Consider the following 24,879-nt stretch of genomic DNA (forward strand, 5'->3'; position numbering starts at 1 on the left):
CTACATGTACCTATATTCAAACCCATAGTTTCTAGTACCTTCTCCCCGGTACAGCTGGGTTTAAGTGCCCCTGCCCCGACCCTTCACAAAGCTAATGTGAGTGGGTGTTTGTTGGGGTGAGGGAGTTCTGGACTGTTCATCTGCCTGAAAACACCTACAACACAACTTCCAAGCCCCTGAGGGACTGTACAAGTCAGTTAATCCAACTTATTTTGTAGATAGAGACTCTGAGGCCCTGAGAGGGAAGTGATTTCTCCCACATCCTTTCTGTCGACGTCGGCGTCTCAGCACAGGTGTCTTCCATTTCTGCTCTTGCCCTGCACTTACTCTGGGGAAGCCAGGATGCCTTTGCCTGCAGTGTCAACTACAAATTGGCACTTACCAAGAGCATTGCCAGTGACTGAACAACCAGGCACTTGCCATCTGCCTCTACAGAGGCAGATGAACCCCATTGAACCCCATGCTGCTCTAGCTGTTGACCTTCAGCAACCCCTGAGGGAGTTCAGAGTGGAGTAAGACACTCTGTGTTCCAGGGAATCTGGTGGGACAGGTCTTCGGATAGTTGGATGTTTTAGGAACAGATTTTAAGATCTCAATCCTTGCATCTCCTCATATCTAGAGAAGCACTAAATCCCTTCATGGTGACATCAGACCCTCATGACTAACAAAAAACCCTTTGTAAATTGAGTGCTTCATGGTATTGAACGTCCCCTTCACCAAAACCTTATATATTGACTTTCCCCCACTGCCGCTTTGGAGCAGTCTCTCAGGGCCATCTGAGAGGCTGCCTCCCAGGCTGCAGTCCTCCTTTTGGCCCAAATAAAACTTAGAGCTCTCAAGTTGTACATCTTTTTTTAGTTGACACTTATGGTGACCACGAAGGGACCCAGAGTGGACTTCCTTCCTTCGACTGGACTCCAAGAGGAACCAGAGCTTTGGTACCAGCAGCGGTCCCGTGCGCCCATCTGTCTCCCTGGGGAGTGCAGAAAAACTTGGGGTCTCTTTTGGTTCTTGAATCTCCCATATTGGTTGAGATTCTGATATTTATTTGGCGGTGGAGCAGTTTACCTGCCCCCTCCTAGTAGGAAAGATACCGGGGGGCTCCGGGTGAAGCATCCAGGGCATATCCACTCATGGTCTAGACACTGAGTGGGGCTCGGCTGAAAGATCCTGAGAAATTCCCACCTAGTCAAAAGATCCTTGGTCGGGGGCTGGCTGAAAGATGCCAGGAGAATTGCCCGCCCAGTGGAAAGGTACTGGGCAGGGAGGGCTCGACTGGAAAAAATCGAGGAATACGCGGGGCTCAGCTGAAAGATGCTGAGGTCACTCCATTGTAGGGGACTGAATGGTCTTGGCTGAGAGGTTAAGAGGCTGATCTGACACTTTTTTTCAATTTGACTGCCATTATAGAATTTTTCAGGATAAAAGTGAGGGAAATACATGAGAGCTTTGCTCTGATGAAAAGGGACAAGACTCCTCCTGGCCAGTTTCGGTTTTCTCAGGTGACTGAGAAATTTACTGGAGTGATGGAGGCCTAGTCCTCATATCGTGCGGTGGTCCCATAGGGAAACCCACTCATTAATTAAAATACTTGCTCGTCCAGGGGTCACACTGGCCATTCAGCTACCTGAGCAGCCACGGTGGTCTTAGATTGCTGGACACAGACTCCAAGACATGTAAGATGAGCTGAAATAACTCTAGGGTGACTCCTGCTGCTGCTGCTGCTGCTGCATTGCTTCAGTCATGTCCGACTCTGTGCGACGCCATAGACGGCAGCCAACCCGGCATCCCGTCCCTGGGATTCCCCAGGCAAGAACACTGGAGTGGGTTGCCATTTCCTTCTCCAATGCATGAAAGTGAAAAGTGAAAGTGAAGTCGCTCAGTCGTGTCTGACTTTTAGCAACCCCATGGACTGCAGCCTACCAGGCTCCTCCGTCCATGGGATTTTCTAGGCAAAAGTACTGGAGTGGGGTGCCATTGCCTTCTCTGAGGGTGACTCCTAGGGGAGTTAAACTCACAAGCAGCACATGGGCCCACTACACAGGTTCACTAGTGACTTTTACCCCTGACAAATTCAGCTTCAAATGGGAAACAGAATCTCTCAACAGAAACAAAGGGGTGTCAGAAAGCCAGCCTCTGACTAACACTCGAGCCAGATTCATGTACAATACATACAGAGCTCACACTTGCAAGTACTTGCAAGTTAATTGGAGAAATTATACTGAAAGAGATCTCAATCTAAAATGGCCAGATTTGGGTTCTTTTGATATTCTAAAATTGATATTTTTTACATGCACAATTAGACAAGGTCAGCCATGCTTTGACTGGTATCTAGAAACTTCTAAAACAGGAAATGATAGTGTTGTAGCCGTGTGTTCCAGGAAACAAACTCACTCAGAAGGACAATGCAGATAGTGGAGTGCGGTTTATTACACCGGTGGGCCCAAGGCAGTCTCCTCTTAGCCAAGGACCCTGACCAGCTTTTGTGAAGACCTTATATACCCTAAGGGTACTTGTTCAAATGCACCTCCCCAACTTCCTTGAAACTAGTCTGGACTAGGTAAAAGAGAGATACAATCAAAGTTAACCCATGATTCATGTGTCACAAGCCTAGATAAACAGTGGATATTTATCAAGAGGCCTGTGGTCATATCCCAATAAACATAATGGAATTTACCACTTTGTTCTGTTACAGAGATAATTAGCATATTCTTTTAGGCAACAGAGAGTCCAAGTACAAGTCCTGAGGCTCTTTCATCCGGGGGTCTGGTTTTCCATTGGTATGCCATTTCTATAGACACCGGGCCCAAAGTTCAGAGTCCACTGGGAGGGTGACCATGCGTGTAGCCTAATGTTAGCAGGCTGGCCTAAAATGGAGTCCAGCTCTGTCTGTTTCCTCCTTCAATAGACTAACGTCACAGAAAATCGGCAAGGAATTGCTTGAAACTATATCAAAACTGAAAAAAGGCTGCTAGCACTAACTTTGCCAGGTCGTAGTTCTAATTGAACTGGGAAGTCATGTTTGGCATTTATGCGATTTGGCTTTTGATTTTAGGGCATCACTTTACCATCTTTATGGGGCACCCTTGCTACTTGGCTTTTGATTTGGGGGCATCTCTTTGCCTTTTGTTTCATTTGGAGTGACTCCTGGCTGGTGAAGTTCTGATTCAGTTTGGTTTGTTGGTTTGGTTTGAGTGCACAGACATCTGGTACAAACTGTTCGAGCTAATATGTGAATTGCTCACTCTAAGTTTCCACACCCCCCGCCCCCGGGAACCCCTTGGGAAAAATTTTTAAATAGTCATCTATTGCTATGATCCAATGACAAGAAAAATGGCCTAAAAATATTAGATCTTTATTGACATAGGATAGGAAAATCAAGTTAAGTTCCCTTATATCCAGGACTTCCTCCTGTAATCAACAGCCTGGGGCTGATCAAACTAAGACCCCTTACTTCCCCAGAGGGACAATCCCTGCTGGGACCATTCTGCCCTTGTTATCAGGGCCAAGTTGAGCACTATCTGGTCTAAATTTTGGCTATAAACTATGGTCACACACAAAAAAAAAACACACAATTTTTTTACAATGTGGTCACAATATTCTTTAGACTCCAGAGGAAGCTTGAAGGAAAAAAATTACCTCTTTAAGGATTCTTGCCCTGAGGAAACAACTCTTCCTATACCTTTAGACCAGAGCTCTCTGGATCACTTATCTAGACCATATCTAATTCCTGAAATCAAAAGGAACAAAAAACCCAAAAGGGGAACAAACCCTTTTAAAATCTTACTCCAACCATTTTTTATTCATAACTAAGTTTGGAAAACAAAGCTATAGGATCTCTTGTGTCTATTTGGATGTATGTATGTCTCAGGGTGTGTCTTTTGTTTTTTTGATAATATTGCTGATTGCTGAGATCAGTTTGTAAATAAGCTCTAATCTAATTGGCCTTAAAAAAAAAAGTGCTTACAAATCAAATAATTCTAAATACAAGAGAAATTAACCTAAATGACTTTCAGGTTCATGTGAACTGGGAAATATTCAGTGTTAAATACCTAATATTAATATTTATTTGTTGATCTAAATAATGTAGACATGTCTAAGAGTAATTAACATTAAGCAGAATATTTTCATAGTACCTAAGTTAAATATTACTATATCTGTTACAAGTTTGTCAGCAAGGAAATTATCTTGCTGAGTGAAGAAACTTCTAAAAAAATGTAAATGAGATATGAGCCTTTAGATAAACTCTATTAGGAATAATTATGCTTTAGGAATGTCTGTCTAAAATAGTCTATCCAGATTGGGGTAACTAGAACTTCTAAGGGTTGTGCTAAGCTAAGTGTTGGAAGTCTATTGAATAGCTAAGTCATTTCCAAATAAAGTAAGATTTTGAAACATTTACTGCTGCTAATGTCAAGTCAATTCAGTCGGGTCCGACTCTGTGCGACCTCACAGACGTCAGCCCACCAGGCTCCCCCGTCCCTGGGATTCTCCAGGCAAGAACACTGGAGTGGGTTGCCATTTCCTTCTCCAATGCAGAAAAGTGAAAGTGAAGTCTCTCAGTCGTGTCTGACTCTTAGCGACCCCATGGACTGCAGCCCACCAGGCTGCTCCGTCCATGGGATTTTTCAGGCAAGAGTACTGGAGTGGGGTGCCATTGCCTTCTCCAGAAACATTTACTACTAAACACTAATTACCTCTTACAGAGAAACTAAAGAGATTTGGGATTAAAAAGAAATGATGTTTGGTGCCATCCTAAAATGTTCTAAGAAAACAAAGATTTTAGAAATTATCACTGATATTTATGCTCATCAATCTATAAAATGCTAATATAAAAGTCAGTTCTTGGTTGCTTAAGGGAGGTAGGAAATGTGTTTTCAGTAAAGAAGGTGTGAGGAATGGAATTGCATTCTGTGAAGGGAAAAGGAAGTAAGCCTGCCTTACAGGTGGCTTTTTAGGGTGTAAGAACACAGTAATGGGTACAGAAAGTGATAAGGTTTGTGAAAAGTGAACCATGAGGAAAGAGTTTTGTATATGGTTAGGACAAAGTTTAAAATAAAGTTAATGAAGTTTACCTTTTAAGTAAAGTACTGACTGGTGGTTCAGATGGTAAAGCGTCTGTCTACAATGCGGGAGACCCAGGTTCAATCCCTGGGTTGGGAAAATCCCCTGGAGAAGGAAATGTCAATCCATTCCAGTACTATTGCCTGGAAAATCCCATGGACAGAGGAGCCTGGTAGGCTACAGTCCATGGGGTCGCAAAGAATTGGACACGACTGAGCGACTTCACTTTCTTTCTAAGCTGGTGCAAAAACTTGAATTTAGCTTTTCTCTCTGTTACGAGGACACCTTTTCTTCAGATATCGAACTGCCTTTAATAATAGATTTAAGTTTCTTTATCTCTTAAATGATCTGCTCTAAAATCCCTTGTTGTTACTTTGGCTAAATGAATAGCTATTGTTTCACAATGACCTATGATCCTATCTGACTGAGTGTTCTAAACCTTTTTGATTTGTTAACAAAGCTTCCTAAATCATTCTATCTTATTCACAAAAGATTTCTAGCTAACTTTGGGATGCTTCAGAGGGCCCCTGAAACATCCCAAGGAGAGATATTACACTGCTGCTGCTGCTGCTAAGTCGCTTCAGTCGTGTCCAACTCTGTGCAGCCCCATAGATGGTAGCCCACTAGGCTCCCCCGTCCCTGGGATTCTCCAGGCAAGAACACTGGAGTGGGTATTACACTAATTAGGTTCATTTTGTATGCAGAATTACATGAGGGGTATTGTCAAGTGAGTAATAAGTCTTGGGTTACATTGTATGGTAAATATCACTAATATAGATTTCCTAGAAACCTGTATGGAGTTCCTAAAATTTTGATATGTTTGGGTAAAATGTTACCAGGCATAATTCTAGTTACTATCTCGATATTGTCATAGCACTAACCAAGTTTCACCTCTTCAAGTAGATTTATAAAAAGGACTTTTGGATAAATACCAGTTTCTGAACTGAGTGAGGATTCTAATAGAAAACCTGATGACTTCACAAAGGTTAACAAAAGGACTGAATGAACTGGTGAATATGCTTATAACTTTTATGGTTTATATATGAAAAATTACTGATTGGATTTTTGTTTTTCAGGTGTAAGGGAAAAAAACCTTCCCCTCAAACTAATTATGACAGTAATTTGGTAAAATTACATTTTATTAACAAGTTGAAACATTTATCTTTTTTCTCTATCTGAACCCTCCAGAGATTAGAAGCTTAGTTTCCAGTAATTTTATCAGATAAGTTAGGAAGGTTACTCAAGAACAGGTATAGAAATCTCAAGGAATTTTGGAAACCTTGAGAAGGAATGAATTTACTTAGATCTGTTAGGCAAAATCTGTGATAAGCCTTTGGCATGACTTTCCTAGCCCTGAAAGGTTTTATTTTAAAAGTTCAGTCTGGGCAAAACAAGTCTCTGCGAAGCAAAAAAGTCTACAATCAATTATGGTTAATGTAAATCATCAGGCCAAGTTTCTTGAGACCAGACCTATATTACAAACAGGTCTTAATTAGGTTAAATTTGGTAAAGATAATGGTGATTTTAGAAAGAGATGTTTCGATGAATGTTAAATCCTAGTTTGTTAATGGAGGTCTGTATCTACTAAGACTTATTTCCAGGATAGTTCTTTGCTGTTAGGGTATATTAATGTAAAATTTAATTGAATTATTAAAGGACACTCTAAGGTTGTTTCTGAAGCTTATCGCAGAAATCTCTCTTTGGATGAAGATCAGATGCCTCACACATGATCTTCAATCAAGACTGGAAGAAGACATAATTTAAGGAACTGTCTCCAATCTGGATGGAAGGACCTTTCTATCAGGTACTCTTAACTAGCTCATGCCCAGTGAAATTGAAGGGAAATTGACTCTTCAGTTAACTCCCACTTCCAAAGGCCCCTAAGCTGGACTGGTCCATAGAGAGGCCTGCTGACCTCAAACTCACCTTAAAACGATGCTCAAACAGGAAACTAGGAGGAGAAGAAGATGACATCAGAAGCAGACAGCTTGCCCAAGATGCTGATCTGACTTGTATGATCATTTATAATGTTTTCTTGATTCCTTGGACCTATGCCTATCAATCCCATGTTTTCTATCATGGACATGATTCTCTGCTAGTTTAAAACTCAGTCCAATTGTTGGGTTGTGGCCAATTACCTGTGCCTATTCTGGGTTACCTTGGTGCATTTCTGTTCTTTAAGGCTCTGATTGGATACCCCCTGGGAAATTTGTTTTATATGAGTGTTCAGTCCTGTTCTATCTATTCATAATAATTCTAGATGGGATCCTCTCACCTGGCCAATTAAAAATACCTGCTCTGAGGCTGGCCATAGATTTAAGTTTTCTCTTAGGGTCTTTTAAACTCAATCGGAGTGATGAGCTAAGTCTCAATAAAAAATTTACTTCTCATCTATTAAAAGGAAAACTCCTACAATTATGGGGAGGATCTACATGGTTAACACAGGCTATGGTCATTTAAGTTTAAAGGCTCCTCTAGGTTGGGAATGGTTAAATCATACTAAAAATGATCAACCTGGTAATTATGAGACAAGGCTGGGTGCTCTATGAACTATGCCTGTTATTACCCTTAGAGAGAGTGATTGGTATGGAACTCAGCGGATTTGTGGCACTAATTTATGGCCTTGATATCTACACAGATGATAGGAAGGTGTAGCCTGGGATTCCCATGAAGTTTAGGTCATACATGTTAACAAATTACAGGTACCCAACCAATCTACCATTGGTATGATCTCAGTGGGTCAAAGATCTGTATTCTACTGGTATGATCATTTAGCAGCTTGTGTGTGTGTGTGTGTGTGTGTGTTTGCCTTCAATGGGGTTAGAGGATGTAATTGACCATATCTAAGCCTCGACAACTTTCATAAGCTTTAAATGATAGTAACTGGGCTATTAGCCTATTGAATTCTGAGATCTCTATGATGAGAAAGGCAGTGTTACACTACTGCAAGACCCTTGACACCTTACAGCATCTCTGGGAGATATCTGTGCTATAATTCAAACTGAATGCTGTATTTTTGTACCTGATAAATCCTTTAATGTAACACATTTGAACCACATGAAAAATCAGATTTCTGCTCTAAGTGACCCATTCCCTAGTCTTGACAATCTTTAAAAAAATCTGGTATGGGAGGCTCATGGCTAAAATATTTACTTTTAATTCCACTAATGTTATTAACTATACCATTTGTATTTTGCTTATTTCACAAGATTATTATTTCTTGTATTACCAAGTATATGACTGAGCCTTCAATGGAAATGAAGACTAGACTTGAAGCAGTTGATCAAATGTACAGTTCAATATATGATCAATGATTGTAATAGTGTAACTCTAGAAGGCAATGGCAACCCACTCCAGTACTCTTGCCTGGAAAATCCCATGGATGGAGGAACCCGGTAGGCTGCAGTGCATGGGGTCCCGAAGAGTTGGACACTACTGAGCGACTTCACTTTCACTTTCACGCATTGGAGAAAGAAATGACAACCCACTCCAGTGTTCTTGCCTGGAGAATCCCAGGGACAGGTGAGCCTCGTGGGCTTCCGTCTATGGGGTCGCACAGAGTCGGACATGACTGAAGCGACTTAGCAGCAGCAGGTATGAAAAGATGCAGTGAGAGGGAATACTTTCCTGGACCATAACTAGAAGACAGGTGTCCGGAGATCTTTGATTATTAAGACCTAGTCCAGTAATAGCACATTGAGTGTCTTATCAACAAAAATCTTCTTCAGGGAACCTTCTTCAGGGATGATGCTGGGGATGAGCCTTCCCAGCAACGCGGGACAAAGTGGTTATGAAAAGACCCCAAAGTATGGTACGATTTATGGCCACGAGGGGGCCGTGTCAACTACAAATTGGCACTTACCAAGAGCATTGCCAGTGACTGAACAAGGCATTTGCCATCTGCCTCTACAGAGACTGAACCCCATGCCGCCATAGCTGTTGATCTTCAGCAAACCCTGAGGGAGTTCAGGGTGGAGTGAGGCACTCTGTGCTCCAGGGAATCTGGTGGGACAGGTCTTCAGATAGTAGGATGTTTTTAGGAACAGATTTTATGATCTCAACCCTTCAGTTCAGTTCAGTCACTCAGTCGTGTCCAACTCTTTGGGACCCCATGAATCGCAGCATGCCAGGCCTCCCTGTCCATCACCATCTCCAGGAGTTCACTCAGACTCACGTCCATCGAGTCGGTGACGCCATCCAGCCATCTCATCCTCTGTCGTCCCCTTCTCCTCCTGCCCCCAATCCCTCCCAGCATCAGAGTCTTTTCCAATAAGTCAACTCTTCGCATGAGGTGGCCAAAGTACTGGAGTTTCAGCTTTACCATCATTCCTTCCAAAGAACACCCAGGGCTGATCTCTCAACCCTTGCGTCTCCTCATATCTAGAGAAGCACTAAATCCCTTCATGGTGACATCAGACCCTCATGACTAACAAAAAACCTTTTGTAAAATGAGCGCTTAATGGTATTGAACTCCCCCTTCACCAAAACCTTATATGTTGACTTTCCCCCACTGCCGCTTTGGAGCAGTCTCTCAGAGCTATCTGAGATGCTGCCTCCTGGGCTGCAGTCCTCATTTTGCCTCAAATAAAACTTAGCTCACAACTCTCAAGTTGTACATCTTTTTTTAGTCAACAGCAAGTACCTTTACAAAAAAAAAAAAAAGCAACAAAGAGCTGAGCATCCATTCTCAACAAACGTTTACTGAATTCTTACTATGTGCTGCTAACACTCAGACGTTAGGTGAATACGTTGTGAATACAATGAACAAGAAAAACGCTGCTCCTGTCTTCTGGAGCTTACATGGCTAACGGGGGAGCCAGTAAAAAGGATCTAAATTTCTGATGCTAGAAAAGAAATTAAAAGAGGTAGTGGAGGTGGGGTAGCGTTTCAAATGGAGCTGTCAGAAAGCCTGACCACCTGGTATATACCAGCTGTTGGTCCTTTAATTTTCAGGACAATCCTTAAAGGCTGAGAGCTGATGTCCCTTTTGACAAGAAAACTGACGTTGAGAAGGGTAAAATTGGCAGTCAAGTCGCAAACTCCTAACCCCCACCCCACCCTTGCTTCCTACCAGCCCCTGTTGAGCGGCCACTGAACCCTGGATGATGAAACTTGGGGCGAGGACTGCACCATCTCTCCGCCGGTGTCCTTGCAGATGTTGGGGAAAGGGTTGTGTGGGGGAATGAGCGACGCGCCTCCAGGGAGAAGCACCAAATAGCTCTAAATTCGCAGAAAGCCGCGAGAAGAGCCCCCGCCAGACCCCTCCGGGATCCCAGACTCTTCAGCCAGACAAAGAGCCCGCCCAGCCCAAGGCAGAGCCAGACCCTCGCTCCCGCCTCCAGCCCCGCCCCCAGATCAGGCCAGCGCGGGGCACTATGGGACTTGTAGTTAAACCAGCTCGCCACACCTGTTCTGAAAAACGACAAGGGAACTACAAGGCCCAGGAGCCAGCGGGCAGGCCCGGGCGGACTCGCGGGCTGTGGGTGTGTGAGCGCTGGGGGCCCGGTGCTGCGTGCGGGAGCTGGGATGCGGCTGCCGGCGCCTGAGCCGAGGAGCTGCTATAGGCGAGCTTTCTAGCCGGACTCGACGAAGGGGTGACCAGGCGGCGACAGGCACGTTGCATGCATGCATTGGGCTCAGCCTTTGCAAAATCCGGTTGTGCAGCGCTTTGGTTATGCAGCGGCGAGGTGCAGGGTCCGAGTCGCCGGGGGATGGGCACCCGTCCCCGAAGCCAGGCTGGCACCTCTCGCTGAAGGAGCCCTTGGCTGAGCTTGGGGGCGGGTGCCCGCGTGCCTGCCTTGGGCTGTGCGCGACGTGTTTGTTCTCTTTCCCTATTTGTCCCAAGGTTTCTCTCGGCGGCCGCGCGATGCAGCGGGCGGCGGCGCTGGTCCGGCGGGGCTGCTGCCCCCGGACCCTCGGCCCCTGGGGCCGCAGTCAGAGCAGCGCGGCCGCCGAGGCCTCGGCGGTGCTCAAAGTGCGGCCCGAGCGGAGCCGGCGCGAGCGCATCCTTACGCTCGAGTCCATGAACCCGCAGGTGAAGGCGGTAGAGTACGCGGTGCGGGGACCTATCGTGCTCAAGGCCGGCGAGATCGAGCTCGAGCTGCAGAGGGTGAGCGCGGGCCCCGAGCCCGCGTGGGGCGGGAGGGCCCCGGGAGGCCAGGGGGCACGGGTGGGGGCGAGGGGGGAGGAGTAGCAGCTGTCGCCTCCTGGGGTCCAACTGCTGTACTTCCTCCAGCCGCGTGGCCAAGCTCCTTCATTCGGCCAGTCTTGACTGAAATGAGAGAATGCCCTCCCCCCAACCCTTCCCTCACTAGTCCCCGGCACCTGGCACAAAGTAAGGCCCTCAGATATGGTTCACTTGTTGAACTGAATTCATCAATTATAATCGAGTGGCCCTTAGTGCCAGGCACTGCCTGCTATGTGGCTGTCCTACTTGAGTGGAACCAAGATCCACTGGGGCGTGAGGGTGAGGACAACGACAGGCAGGAAAGACATAAAGGAGAATTTCAGACATCACCTTAGGTACCAGAGGTGCCATGAAGGCTCTGAAGAGACCTGGGTGTTCTCCCGAAGCTTTTTCTCTCTGTGAGACCTTCTCTGTCATTCTTCCAGTAATGATTCCCTGACAAAAGTGGTCCGGCACAGTTCCTTCCCCTAGATCCCCTTTGGAACCTTGACTGACAGCCCGATTTTGTTCTCTGAGGATACAGTCGCCCACAGTGGGTAGCAGAGGCTTGGGCCTTTGGGGCCTTGGCAGGGTGGCCCTGGGACTTTCTTCCCCCTGGCCGCCGGCAGACTGGAATCTTGAGTTCACAGCTGTGTGTAAAGTGACCACACACCTGGTAGTGATCCCTGTCCCCCTACAACGAGGTGGCTCGGGTGGGTGAAAGAAATACCTCTGTAGTTTACCAGAGTTCTAACGCTGGTGGAATTCAGGAGGCAGAGTCCAGAGGATAATGTAAAAAATGTATATATTCCTAAGATTTATATGAGCAGATGAAGTAGTCACCCAGCTGCTTGCTCAAGGTAGACCTAACCCAGAAGGGGGAAGGGTTCTTTGATCTTATTCTCATAGGCACCAGAACTGAACGTCCTTGGGGGTGAGTTGGTCACTTAATGGTCCTTGAATGCTTGAGAAGAAGCCATGATGGGACCATGACTGTAACATGGGCACTTTGGGGCATTTGATGAGCTCACGGCTTGCTGAGACTTCACTGGGACACCCAGTTCTGCTGACTCAAAACAGTGAGTTGAATAAGTCAAGTCCAGTGTCTCCCTCTGACTCCTTGCAAGGCTAAGTTTAAAGATTGGTCCTTGAAAGGCTGGCTTGGTTTCTGTGCCTCCCTGTCCCAAAAGTGGACCACAGGCAGAAAAAAGGTTTCTGCTCCTTGTTGATATCTGGCAGACTGGAGCTGGCCCTCCTTGAGACAACAGTCTCCCTGTTAAACCTGAGATTAAATTGTTTCCGGTTTAGCACTTTACAACTGATTTCTCTGGTTCCAGAGCTGGTAGGGGTTCTAGGGATTATCTCTACCTTCTGTTAAATAGCATGGACTCCATGAAGTATGAGGATGGTTAGAATAGAAGGGAGACACTGTCTTTGCCTTCACGGAACTGATTGCCATGTTGTTCTCTGGGCCTGAACTTCTCTTCCTCCAATTCTTTAAGGATTGGTGGTTTATTATTATTATTATTTTTAGCAGGTAGAGAAAATGTGAGAGCATTCTAGGTGGAAGGAGGGCCGGGAGAAAAAACAAGGTTGGGAAGTTCTGGGCAAATAGGGGAGGGGACTGGTGCTGTTTGGAGAGCACTGTCTGGCAAGGGATATGCTAAATGAATGAGATGGAAAGGAGGGACTGGAGTCTGGTGTGCTGGGCTTAGGACTTTATAATTCAAAGTTTGGTGTGCAGTGGGCAACTAAGAAGATGTTCCAACAGGGTATGACTCCATCATTGAGCTAGAGAAATTTCTTGGTCATTTGGGCTGGAAACACACTGTGATTTCTAGGACAGATGGCTTCACTGCCATGTCCTACCCCTGAATAACTTGAGACATTCTTTCTGTCCATCTACATTCTCCGGTACTTTCATTCAAATTCATCCCTTCTTGTTCTCTCCTCACTTCGTCGAGTCTCAGTTGCCTGACTCTTGGTGCTGGAGATAATAGCCCCAGCCAAGCCAGTATAGCCTCGCTTAAATCTTTCATTCTTTAAAGACAGCCTCTCCATTTTGCTAGCTTAAGCATGTCCTCTTCTGAGAGAGCCATGTTTTCTTAGGGTTTCTCAGTCTTTTTTTTTTTTTTTTGGCTTAGCTTTGCACAGCTTCAGGTTTTGACTTCTGTTTTGAACTCTAATGATCGAAACTGGACTGATGTTGTTTTAAAGGGTTTGACTTGGTTAGAGATGGGATATGTAGGGAGTTGAGTGACTTGGGGGTAAATCTCTTGTCCTCTCTGGGCTTTGGTTTCCCTAGTCTATAAAAGAAGAGCAGTGGTCTGGGGGGCCCAGGGTTTCCCCAGGCCCTGACTTCTGTGCCTCTTTCTCCATTTGAAGGCCTTGTACTGCCTTATGGAATCACTTCACCAGGTGCTATGCTAACAGTACCGGCTGTTTGGCTGGACACGTGGCTCTGGTTTTTGCCTGTGGCGTGGCATGCCAGACAAGTCCCGTCCATTGTGGTAGGAGTGGGGGAAAATGCTCAGGAGAGCCTGAGGAGGAGGGGCACTTGGCTAAGAGCGTGTGAAAGGGGCCATTCTCCTCCAGCCTGGTCTGTGTGCTGTCAGGGAGGCCCTGTTTCTCCCTGACAGCAGCTCCAAGGGGGAGTACCTATCAGCTTTTCAGATCCTGGTGTTCCCTGGGAGCAGCACTTAAAAATAAACTGCCATTAGTAGGAGTTTTGAAAAGATCTGTCAGTTCTTCCTCAACCGACTTCCTTTTCCCTCGTTTTATGGGAGGAGGAAAGGAGGTTGACATAAGTGGAGACAGGAATGGCTTTTGTTTGTAAAAAGTACACAGAGTCAGGGCAAAACATTCATGAAGGGAAACACTGAATATATTAAAATCACTGAATGCTGCACCGAGAAACAGATGAAAATGGAGAATGCTGGAGCACCTGCTGATAGTTAGCTAAGAGTGGAAACTCTGGATGTGTGAGGCACAAGCAAATTTCATAGGCTATTTTCTTTAGAGCGTAGAATAAAAGAAATTTGTAACATAGGCTTCCGTTTGGATGAACCCTCCATCCATCCGCCTTGCCCAAGTCACCAGGGACCTGCATCCTGGGCTTTGCCTTTATGTGCTGTGGGCTTCGCATCGTTCAGAACACCTTGGCCTCAATTATTCCTCTGTAAAATAGGGCCAATTTATTTCCACTGAAGACGAGTTGGAGATGGTTAGTGATGATGGTTTGAATAGCTAGAACCCTATCAGGATTCTGGCTGTCTGGGGAGAGATAACTGCACCAGCAACTTTCCTGTTTTAGGTCAAAAGGTTATGTGAGTTTATATTAATATAAGCAGTTTTTCTAAAAAAAAAAAAAAAAAAAAAACTTTATGAGAAAGCAAAGACTAGTTTTGCTCTCATTTTTTTTTTTTTTTTGGCTTTTTTTTGGCCTGTGCTGTGTGGTTTGCGGGATCTTAGTTCCCAATCAGAGATTGAACTCATGCCCTCAGCAGTGAATGCGTGGAGTCCCAGCCACTGCACCACCAGGGGATTTCCCAATCAGAACTCTTCAGGGTCTTGTTTTCAAGCTAACGAGAGTTGCCTGGAGGAGAGGTGCCGAGGGTCCCTCTTTCCTTGCCTTCCTTCTGAGTCTCTGGGTCTAGGAATGCGCTCTGTGGGATTGGCTCCCTCCTGCCTGCAGCTTAGGCTTGCTGCCTTAAATTATACTGTTCGGAGCTCATTCACCTTTCATCCCTGCTCTGCCCTGCAAATCTCTGCTTCTACGGTTGACCCTCCCACAGTTCAGGAGCCTTTCGTCCAGCCTTCCCCGCTTCCGTGGTTAGAAAATTCAGCCCTTGGAGTTCCCACCTTCTCTTAATCTCAGGCCTGTGTAGGTTTGGCTCAGTTTCTTCCAGGTTTGTTTGTCACGTTGGCTAGGGCCAGACCCTGTGCTGAGTCTCGTTTCTTCTGCTATGCAGCGCAGCTGTTTTCAAGGACCCTGGAGGCTAGTCGGGTTTGTCCCTGAGACTTCCTTCTGGAGCCCTCTGGGGGACTTCATGTCTGCCCCAGTGCTGCTCACTGGTCCTGAGGTCTTTTCACATGGCCTTTCTGGCCTGGGGCCAGCTGTGCCCTCTCTCCCTTCTCTGAGCCTGCTTCTTCATCAGCCAGCACTCTGAAAGTGGTGGCCTCTCCGATGTTGCCCACTTCTGTCACAGAGCATGATTCATAAGTTTTCGTGAATGAAAGGGAGGTTCTCTGGGGAGTAACCATCCTACCAAGCCTCCCCACTGGCATGTCGCATGAAATGACAGGAGCCACCCCTACCTTGAGGAAAATGCCTGTGCCTGTTGGAATTGTCCATTGTTCGAATGCTGCACCTATGAACTGGGAAGGACAGTCATAACAATGATAACGGCGTTATCATTGTCCTTCCTTTTTCCTTCCCAATAACACCTTCTGAAATATGCCATCTCCAGAGCCTGGGGGCCTGCTCCCTGAGCCTTTCTTGACCTGAATGGTGGGAAGGGAGGCCCCTGCGATGGATCTCATCTCAGTGCCCTCCGGTGAGGCAGCTCTGGGCAGGATGTGTGTGGGTGAGTTAGACACGTGGGCTCTAGGATGCTAGGAATTGGAACTAAGAAGCTACGTGCTGCCCTGGCTGGCTCCTGGGGGCAGGGCTGAGGTGAGGTCTCCATTGGGTGTGCTTGCCAGACTTGGATGAGTCACTGTGGGTAGAAGTCTGCCCCTGGCTCCTTGGTATTTCCCAACCCACGTAGAACTCAAGTACATAGATACAGGAGTCTCCTTTGTATGGTGGCCCTTAGCTGGGCAGCCCAGTCCATTCAGAGGAGGCAGTTTCCCACCCACTAGCTCATCCATCATAGCAAAGTATCTGGAGCCTGTGGGTACCCAGACCCAAGAAAGGAGATGCTCCATACTCCCAGGCTGCTTGAGTTGATTGAGCAGTGCAGGGTGGAGGGGACAAGGAACATCCAGGGATCTGATTATTTTTCTCCCTCCATGGGGCTGGCCCAGGGCCCACAGCTATGGTATATGTCCTGCCCTCGACCGTGAACAGATTTACTCCCCACCAAAGAGTGGACTGTGCCCACACCGTGGAAATCACCTGAGTTCAGCTGGCCAGGCCTAGGGGGCCATGGCGATGGAGTCAGACTAACAGAGGGTCCCACGCCAGGAGCTCAGGCCAGTGTGGGTGGGGGAGTCCTACCCTTTGCACACAGTGGCCTGGGTTGCTCAGCCTGTGGGATGAGCCCTGAGGCCACACGCCCTGCAGCCTGTCTCCAGGGTGTCTGACTTCACCCCTGGCCCAGTCCTGGGCAATAGGCAGTGTTACCCCCTTCCTTGCCACCCCCCACCCCCTACCCCGAGATGTCTTTCCATATTTGCCAGCCCTGAAGAACTTGGTGAAAAGGGCAGAAGGGAATTCTACCCCCTTCAACCCAAACAGAGCTTTTCGACTCATTAGGCCTGGTTTATGGAAGTCCAGGGCTGCCTCCAGGCTTCCCTGGTGGCTCAGATGGTAAAGAATCTGCCTGCAGTGCAGGAGATGTGGGTTCAGTCCCTGGATTGGGAAGATCCCCTGGAGGGAGGCATGGCAACCCACTTCAGTATTCTTGCCTCAAGAATCCCCATGAATATAGGAGCCTGGCAGGCTACAGTCTAGAGAGTTGCAAAGGGTTCGACGTGACTGAGCACAGCACAGGGCTGTTTCTGGGGTGCCCTCCTCAGCCCCTTGTGCCTCCTGGCTCCTAAAGCAGCTGGAGAATTCCATATGGGAGGGCTTAGGGGTGGCAAATGAGAGTCAAGAAAGCTTGTTTGGCAGCTGCGTTCATTCCTTAAGCCCACTGGTCTTTACTTTAAGGTGTGTCTTACTGAGTTAAAAAGGGGAACGTTTTCTAAAGTTGCTTTTATTCACACATGTGAAACGGAGAAGACAAGTATCAGAATCATAGAATTGTAGCCTTAAAATTTGTATTTAGCATGCCTTTGGGAACAGGGCAGCTGGAGATGGGAAGGTGGCCATTCCGCGCAGGCCACCCCTTGCCGCACCGCCTTCTTCCCCCACGGTGACCCTTGCAGTCCTGCTCCTGGTCCAGCTTTGTAACATGATATTTGTACTCTGCCAAGTGCTTTCATACTGTTTGTCTCAGATAATCCTTTCAGCTGCTCTGGGAGGTTCTTGAACCTGCGGTTGATTCTCTTATAGTGGCTAATTCTGGATTTATCAGGGAACTGTGTGGAGCTCCCATATTTCCAGATCCCCACAGTTCTCCTTCCAAACCATATTTTCTCCTTTGCAGCAGCCAGGGTGTCCCATAGTCACTTCCCAGCGATGTTGTTGCTACGGTTTCCGAGTTCCTTCTCTCTCTGCCATCTCTGCTCTGTGTAAACACATTGCTCAGGCAGTGGCCTCACTTTTGCTCTTCAACCAGACATCTTTATCCCTGATGCTTTTTTTTTCTTTTCAGTATGAAGCTCAGTCCACATTCTTCATTTTTCAAAGACAGGGTTGCAAGAGAATGACCCCCGAGAGGTCCCTGCGGATCAGTGTCTTCTGGCAGGAAGGCTGGCTGCAGTGTCCCATCAATCACCTAGGGGTGGAGGTGGAGCTGGCAGCTGTGGGACCCTCTCCTGATGCTTTCTGCTGCTGACCCCCTCCCTCCTTCCCACCGCATTTGCCCCAGGGTCAGCATGGACCTATAGCTGCCTCAGGGTTCTCTGGCAGCCCAGGGAAGTTCTTCTAGCCTTCTCAGAAAGTGGATAACCTTTTGAAGCCTTAATTTCCCAATCTATAAAATGGGATTAATACAAGCCCTTCCTCATGGGGGTGGTTGTGAAGGTTAAATGGGACCAAGCATATCAAGCACTTGGCACCTGGCAAGGCTCAGAATAGGGCTGCTTACTAATGTCCTGTTGACCATTGCTCGGCTTCTGAAATCTAGGGTCTGAGAATCCCTAAGTAACCACCTATTGCATTCTCTCTACTCAGGGTATCAAAAAACCGTTCACTGAGGTCATCCGTGCCAACATCGGGGATGCCCAGGCCATGGGCCAGCAGCCAATCACCTTCCTGCGACAGGTGAGCTGGCCCTCAGGAACCGAAGCCCCTGGGGTAGCAGGGAGGCAACCTGACAGCCAAGCCTATTAAATTGCCTCTTCCTCCTTGCCTGTCCAGCCCCTCAAGACCCAGCAGGCACTAGAATCCCACAGGGAGATGCCACTGAAGCAGCAACCCCCTCCAGCGCCTGATGGCTCCTCTGGTTCTCTCCAGCAGGCTCCTCCCCTTCCTTCCAAGGCTGTCTAAAATCCCTAAGCCCATTCTGAGGTCGCTGTAGTGTACAAGACTCCCAGGTGAATGGTCCTGGATGCTGCGTTCGGACCTGGGTTGCTGAGGGCATCAGAGAGTAGATGAAGGCTGGGAGGTGGTGCGTGGGGATCTAGATATGGTTTCCCAAGTGAGAATCCCCAGATTTGAGTGTTGGCTCTGTTGCTGATCAGCTGGGTGGCTTTGGACAAGTGGAAGTCACCAGAGCACTGCCACAGAGGACTTCTGGGGACCTCCATGAGATGATGAACATGACGGCCTTCAAGAGGCACATTTCCGTGTTTCAGTTTGAGTGCCAACTGCAAAGATGCTGCATGGGCCCAACTTGTGAGATTGGTGGGCTTGGGGGAAAAGAAAAGGTGGGAGAGTGCCACAGCATCTGCTAGATAGAGGCTGGAGACCAGCTGTGGGGAAGGCGTTTTCCTAGAGAGGAAATGGGGCCAATACTGGAGCAAAATTTGGTCTTTGTGTGGTTAAGGTTCGTAGGCTGAGGCCAGCAGGAAAGCTGAGTGCTGAACACCCCGGTCTTCCTTTCCTGCCGGTACTTCCTGCTACAGGGGCTGGCACACAGGAGCGGCAAACTTTGCCCTGCTCTCTGGATGGCAGGTGTTGGGGGCCCCAGGGCCTCAGCCTGCAGGCCCTCAGGGAATTCACACAGGGTATGGGGAGAAGAACTGAGGCCGGTGATGACCTCAGGAACGTCCACTGAATGGACTCCCGTGGCATTGCTGCTGACTCAGGAGTGTGCCAGCTGCCTGTGAGTGTCAGAGGCCTCAAGCTGGGCCCATGATGAGGAAGTGGATCAGACCAGACAGAGTGGCTCTGCGCGGGAGGTGGAGGTGGGAGGACGTTAGAGCATCCTGCTTGTCCTGAAAGCTTGTCCTGGAAGCACATAGCTTAGGAGAGGAGAGGTCCAAAGTGGCCTCGCTCTGCAGAGGTTCCCCACACGTGCCTGGGGCTCTGGGTGTGAACAGGCTCCTGTTGCCTCAGCCTTTTCTGACTGGCTGGCACACTCCCAGATCCAGCCCTGCTGCTGGCCACAGCGGACCCAGCCTCTGCCACCTGGTGCTGGCTTCCTCCAGCCTTCATAAGCGCCCCAGAGCGGGAGGGCAAGCCAGGTCACCGCCCGTTGCACAAATTTATTTGAGGCAAAGCCGGGCTCCAAGAAGCCTGAGCCTGCCCGAAGCCCCCAGCTGGTGTCAGAGCCGTGAGCCCCACCTCATCTCGTTTCTCCTGGCACTGCTCCTAAGCTTCCAGCTTAGACTTGCCTGCTGAGCGGGGGTTTACTGACACTTTTGCAAACATTTCCTTGCGTAATCCTCTTAATTTGTGAGGTTAGGGTGATTTTCTCTGTTACAGAAGTGAAAAAGCTGACTCGGTTTTCACTTCTGGCCAGGAAAGGGGGTGATGGTGAGGAGGGGTGGGGGCGGGGCATGGGGGGGCGCTCAGGCTGTAAGGAGGGGGGTCTCTGCAGTCTTGTCAGCTGGGGTGTACCTGCCTGCTCAGTCCCAGCTCCCTGCTCTGGAACCCCTGGTTCTATGGCCTTGGCTATGTGAGCTGCTGGCCTTTATGGAGGAGCTGGGCCGAGTAGCAGCCTCGTTTTGTTCCCTGGCTCCTCTGGTGGCCCACCCTTGGCCCGAGCCCAGGTCATCAGGGACCCTGCCTCTCACCATCTCCCTTCCGCTGCAGAGCATCCTCCTCCCCACCCGTCCCCAGACCCTCCCCACAGGCGGGGGCCCTCGTGGAGAGTCCAGCGGTGACACTGCCCCTCAGAGACATCCTTTGTGCCCCTCTGGGGTGGGAGGTTGCGGAGAGCCCAGCCCATGCCTCTGTTCCCCCAGGTTATGGCACTGTGCACCTACCCGAACCTGTTGGACAGCCCCAGCTTCCCAGAAGATGCTAAGAAACGAGCCCGGCGCATCCTACAGGCTTGCGGTGGGAACAGCCTGGGTGAGGCCCCGACTTGCCAGGTCCCAGCGGGCGTGAAAAGAACGTGTGTTCCCAGCATGGGCCTGGCCGGGCCCCTCACGGCGGGTTATGCGTTGAGCGAGTGTGTGAATGTGTGTGGGGTGGCTGACAGGCTGAGTCAGGGAAAAATACTCTCCTTGTCCGTGCTCTGTGAGCCTCCTGTTTGCTGAGCTGATGGGGTCAGTGTGTCTCTTGGTGGATTGGGGGCACTTCAGGCTCGAGAGTCTGCATTTGGCAGGATTTGGGGTTTCCAGGGGGAGCCAGCTGTGACGCTGAGCCCACCGCACCCTCAGGGCAGAAGGTTGAGCTTGAGCCGGGAGGCCAGAAGGAGGTACGTTGCCCAGCTGGTCCGGCTTCTCATTCCGCTGTGGCCCCCTTTGGTGGCTTCCTCGCTGTGGAGGTGCCTTACCCACCACGTGTGTGTTGTGTTCCTGACACCGGCCTGTGCCCCTTTGTGCCCAGAGCCCACGCCCAGCCCCAGGGGGCTCTGAGTGGGGAGGCCCTGTGGATGTGAAGGCATCTTCTCTCCCTTCCCTGCTGAGGTGGATTTCCAGCCCCTGGGCGGCTGGCTCTTTGTTCTCATCTCATGTTCTCTTTCTTGTTTATTTTTGCCTCATTCCTTTGCCCAGTGGAATACATAGGGAATCCGGCTCCCCTTGTCCTGAGGAGAAGTTGTCCATAGGGCTTTTTAGGAAGCTTGCCTGAATGTTCCAAAACCTGGGACAGGGATTCTTGTGGCTCGTTCAGCAGGGTATCAGCTGCCCTCGGCCTCTCCGTCACCTCCCTGCCTTTCCCCTCCCCTTTCTGCTCTGTCCCTTTATGGACATCACTAGGCTTAGCCTTCCTGGCTGTGATCACCCCACCAGCCCTCCGTCCAAGCCTGTGTCCTTCGTGTGTCCCTCTCAGGAAGGGGCCCGCCGCCCTTTGCCTCCCTGCCAGCCAGCCTGGGTGGGGTGTGGGCCAGCACCCTGTGGGGCAAGGCCTAAACCACAAGCTGGCAGAGGGCAGCGCCACAGCTCAGAGGCCCGGCCTCCAGGCTCTTTCCCTCTGCACCCTCTGCCTGGCCCAGAGGACAAAGGCGCTTCTCAGAGATCCAAAGGCGCTTCTCAGAGATCCGTGGCCTTCGGCCTGAGGCTCCAGGAAGCGCAACCCAGAGGTGGGGGGAGGGGGGTTGCTGTCTGCATGAATGTCTGGGGAACTGGGAAGGGATCTTGTTCCAGGGACAAGCCTCATCAACAAGTTTTTTCTGTGTCAGCCAGGTAGGGCTGGGGGAATGATGTGGGAAGGCCATGTCCATGTGAGTCAGGCCTGTCTGCGTTCTGTATGAGGAGCTCAGCAGGATGGGTGAGGGAAGTGCTCTCTGAGCCTCTTTCCTCATCCTTGAACTAGGAGATACTTTGTACCCACCTCCTGGGCTTGCAGGCAAGTTGCTGTTTGTGCTGCTTGTCACGTGTGGAGAAGCCCCACCCTGGCGGTCACTACCTGTTTCTGCCCATTGTGGGAGGAAGGGCAGTGTTCTGGCAGAGGGTGGAACAATGGGAGTGGCGCTCTGTCAGCGAAGGCTTGGGTAACCTGAGCACTGTCCACAAAAATGAAGGAAACGGAAGCTACGCCCAGGGCCACCCTGACCCAAGGAAGGATTATAAAGGGGCTCACCTGGACGTGTTTTTATCATGCCCTTTAAAGTTATTTTTTATTGGGGCTTCATTTATTTTTTGTTTGAGTAATCCAGTTCTCAGGTTGTGTCCTGAATCTTAAGTGGGGTTGAGGTGAAACCTAGACACATCTGGGGGTGGCGGGAGATGGGAGAGAACGCCCTCCTCCAGCCCCTCTTGGAGCCCGGGCTGTGGACCAGGCACTGCTCTAGGCCCTGAGGGACACTGGGGAAGGCAGGTGGAGTTTCTGTGCTCATGACTCGCTGTCATATTTGGGAGAAACAAACATGGAAAAGAATTAAGACAAAAACATAATTCCCAGTTTTCATGAGTTCCTGGTGAACAAGCAGACAGTTATGGGGTTTGAACAAGGGATTCTAATGGAGAGGGAGGGTTTAAGGAGAAAGTGTTTCAAGTCCATGTAGAGGATGAGTAAGAGTATCTGCTAATGAATCCTAGACAGAGAAAATGGTGTGTGCAAAGGCCCTGAGGCTTAGGAGCTGAGTGTGACTGAGTGAAGGGGTTTGGATGCGATGACGCTGGGTGATTTGGCAGCTGTCGCTGATCTGTGGACTGTGGGAGGCAGGTTGCCGTCGGGTTCAGGGCAGAGTGTCCTACACAGGAGTCTGGTGGGGCGGGCCTAGCTGGGGGTAGGTGCTGCAGAGATGCACAGAAGAAATAGGTGATGGTTCCTGCCTGCAAGTCAACATGGGGAGGCAAGGATTCATCTGTGGAAGGTAACTGGAGAAATCAGAAAGGCTGGGGTGAAGCCATTTCTCAGACTTCTTGAGAGTCTAGATCTGAGCTCTGAAGAATCAGGGTACCTCAGAACAAAACAGAAGATGGAAAGCCTGTGGCCGGCAGGAACAGAGAGCTTGCTAGTGGGGAAAGGCCTGGGAATGCAGGGAAGCAGATGAACTGGAGGCAGGAAGAAGAGGAGGCTTAGCTGGTGTGGAAGTGGCCAGGCCCCATGGAGTGGAGCAGAGGGCAGTGAAAGAAGGCAGAGGGAAACAGCACGGGAAGCTTTCTGGGCTCGGGAGCCCAGGAAATATCAAGACACCCAGTGGAAGGAGGATTCTCTAACAGTGGCGTCTGCAGATGCCCTCGAGTACCCCCAAAGCACGTGACAGGACTCTACTCTCCACCCAGATTTGGTGCGTGTTAATGTTTGCCACCTGAACTCTTAGAGGAGTGGTGCCGCTCCCCCCAGTTTACAATTATCCAAGGGGATAGGCCAGCCCAGTGCTACACTCCCCCCCCTAGTTTACAATTATCCGAGGGGATAGGCCAGCCCAGTGCTACACTTCCCACGCCCTAGTTTACAATTATCCGAGGGGATAGGCCAGCCCAGTGCTACACAGGCCCTTAAACCGGGCGCCTCCTGGTGGTGCTGTTGCAGTCCTTAGGAGGAAGTTGGCTGGTTTTCTTTAAATGTGGTATAAAACTCAAATGGGATAAAAGAATATAGAGTGAAAGATCTGCCTCCCACTTCTGAGCCCAAGCCTCCTGGTTCATGTCCCCGGAGAATTCGCCTCGCCAGTTTGAGTCTCCTTCTAGAAAGATTTTGTGCATGTGCAGGCACCTATTTTCAGTTTTTTTCAAAAACGTAAGTAGTGGCCTGACATCCTGAAAACATTTGTATGCCTACAGTAAATGCACAGATATTAATGTACAGCACCTGTGCGTGCACGCCTGTGTAACCCGTGCCCAGATCATGACAACGAACGCTCTCAGCGCCACAAAAGGCCCCTCTGTGCCCCTTTGCCGAAAATACTCCCAAGCCCAAAGTGGTCACCGCTGTTTTTGAACTTCACTTTAACTGGTGGTTTGGATTTGGCTCCTAACTGGCGGCCTGAGCATGCTGTTGCCATAGGGTGAGGGTAGGTGCGTCATGCCCAGCAGCCCCAAAGAACCTGTGGTTAGTGCCTGTCAGGGCTCTAGATTCCTGGGATGGCAGGTGGTGCCATTTTGGGGTGACCCTTCTGTCAAGTTCTTTGGAACCATGTGTAGGCAGCAGTGATAAAACCATAGCAGTCCCAGCTGTAATGGTTCGTGCTGTCGTGGAAGGCATGTAAAGCCAAGCAGGGTGGGTAGAGCAGGTATGAGCACCATTTAACTGGTTAGAAGTCAGGGCCTGGGATAATGCTTGAAGTATAAGTAGGTTCGGGTGGGTAGATGAACAGACGGGCAGATGGGTGGGTGAGTGGGCGGGCAGGTGAGTGGGTGTGTGGATGAATGGATGGATAGCAGATGAGCGAATGGTTGGATGAGTGGGCAGACGCTTGGGTAGGTGGAGGGATGACAGGATGGGTGGATGAAGCCCAGACAGGTGGTTAAGCAGCTTGCCACAATTCCAGAACCTAGAGTCGTGGGAATAGGGCACCACTGAGACTCCTTGACCTCCCCCAGCCTCCCACCCCCAGTTAATTATATGGATATCTCAGACTGCATGGAGCCAGATCTTCCCTCTAGTCACTGTCTTGCTTGCTGTCTTACAGGCTCTTACAGTGCTAGCCAGGGCGTCAACTGTATCCGTGAAGATGTAGCTGCCTACATCACCAGGAGAGATGGCGGTGTACCTGCAGACCCGGATAACATTTACCTGACCACTGGAGCTAGTGACGGCATTTCTGTACGTGTCGGAGCGGCTCATTGTTGCTCACTGTTCACCCACATGAACAGCCTTG

At 49.2% G+C, this 24,879-nt stretch overlaps 1 protein-coding gene across 1 annotated transcript in view; it reads left to right on the forward strand.

Moving 5' to 3' along the window:
- Positions 1-10,528: 10,528 nt before the first annotated feature.
- Positions 10,529-24,879, forward strand: part of GPT2 (glutamic--pyruvic transaminase 2) — a 34,710-nt gene continuing 20,359 nt past the window's right edge. Inside the window, exons 1-5 of the mRNA XM_070770511.1 lie at positions 10,529-10,676; positions 10,910-11,173; positions 18,234-18,323; positions 20,411-20,519; positions 24,691-24,824. Of these exons, the coding sequence (XP_070626612.1) occupies positions 10,931-11,173; positions 18,234-18,323; positions 20,411-20,519; positions 24,691-24,824 (576 nt within the window). The 5' untranslated portion in view covers positions 10,529-10,676; positions 10,910-10,930. The remainder of the gene's footprint in view (positions 10,677-10,909; positions 11,174-18,233; positions 18,324-20,410; positions 20,520-24,690; positions 24,825-24,879) is intronic.

The sequence above is a fragment of the Bos indicus genome, chromosome 18, assembly GCF_029378745.1.
Source record: "Bos indicus isolate NIAB-ARS_2022 breed Sahiwal x Tharparkar chromosome 18, NIAB-ARS_B.indTharparkar_mat_pri_1.0, whole genome shotgun sequence".
Lineage (NCBI taxonomy): Eukaryota > Metazoa > Chordata > Mammalia > Artiodactyla > Bovidae > Bos > Bos indicus.